Source organism: Elephantulus edwardii, unplaced genomic scaffold (genome assembly GCF_000299155.1).
Source record: "Elephantulus edwardii isolate Elephantulus edwardi_28Jun2011 unplaced genomic scaffold, EleEdw1.0 scaffold00466, whole genome shotgun sequence".
NCBI classification, from domain to species: domain Eukaryota; kingdom Metazoa; phylum Chordata; class Mammalia; order Macroscelidea; family Macroscelididae; genus Elephantulus; species Elephantulus edwardii.
The window spans coordinates 4,864-5,787 of record NW_006400216.1 but is presented as its reverse complement, the minus strand read 5'-3'; the positions used below and the strand labels follow the sequence as shown (position 1 = coordinate 5,787).

The 924-nt window shown below is 72.1% G+C and overlaps 1 protein-coding gene across 1 annotated transcript in view; it reads right to left on the bottom strand.

The window, feature by feature from the left end:
• The window catches only part of TRIM67 (tripartite motif containing 67), a 43,218-nt gene extending 42,502 nt beyond the window's left edge, over positions 1 to 716 (bottom strand). The window contains exon 1 of the mRNA XM_006902889.1: positions 6 to 716. Coding sequence (XP_006902951.1) covers positions 6 to 716 — 711 coding nt within the window. The remainder of the gene's footprint in view (positions 1 to 5) is intronic.
• Positions 717 to 924: the final 208 nt, after the last annotated feature.

The window sequence follows — 924 nt, the reverse complement described above, 5'->3', positions numbered from 1 at the left end:
GAAACCAGGCGGTGCTTGGCGAAGGGTCCTCGGGACGGGTGACACTTGAGCTGGCAGGCCGCGCAGTACAGCACGTCGCACTGCTCGCAGAGCGTGGCGGCCGGCTCGGGCGGGGTGCGGTCGCACAGCTGGCAGATGGCCACCGAGGCCGCCCCGGGCGCAGGCCCTCGGCCCTGCTGGTAGCGTTGCACGATGGCCTCCAGCAGCCGGTTGCGCTGGAAGCCCCGCAGGCCGCGGTGGTCCAGCGAGGCGCTGCGGTGGCACTGCGGGCAGGTGATGGAGCTGGAGGAGCAGGAGGACAGGGAGGAGCAGGCGGCGCCCCGAGCCGCGGCAGCCGAGGAGCCAGGGGGCGCGGGCACCATGGGTAGCACGCGGACCCCGTTAGGGGACTTGAGGCTCGGCGTGTAGGAGCCATAGCCGCTGTCTGTCTCGCTGTACAAGCTCAGTTTGTCCGCGTGGTCCCCGCTGCTGCCCGCCCCGCCGCCAGCCGCGCCCCCGCTGCCTCCCGCAGGCCCTGGCGCCGCGTCGTAGTCCGAGGAGGGCGCGTTGGCGGCGCCCCTGGAGTGCGCGAGCGGTGGCGGCAGGTGCTGCTCGTGGTCGGGGGTCTGCACCGCGATAGTGCGAGCACAGGGCAGGCAGACGTTATGCGAGCAAGGCAGGATGATGGGCTCCCGGAACAGGGAGCCACACACCGGGCACTTGAGCTCCTCCTCCATCGCGGCGCCTGTGGTAGGGACAGGAGCAGTACGGACGGCCAGAGCCCGGGGGACGGCGGTGCGGTGGTCGGCGGCGAAGGCGCGGAGACCGAGGCATCACACAGGCATGCCCGCCCCGGCCTGCGGCACGCCCCTTTCTCTGTCTGTGGCCACCGCCCCGAGGCACGTAAGGTCAAGATTCTCACCTGCCGGTGGGATCCTGGCCCTG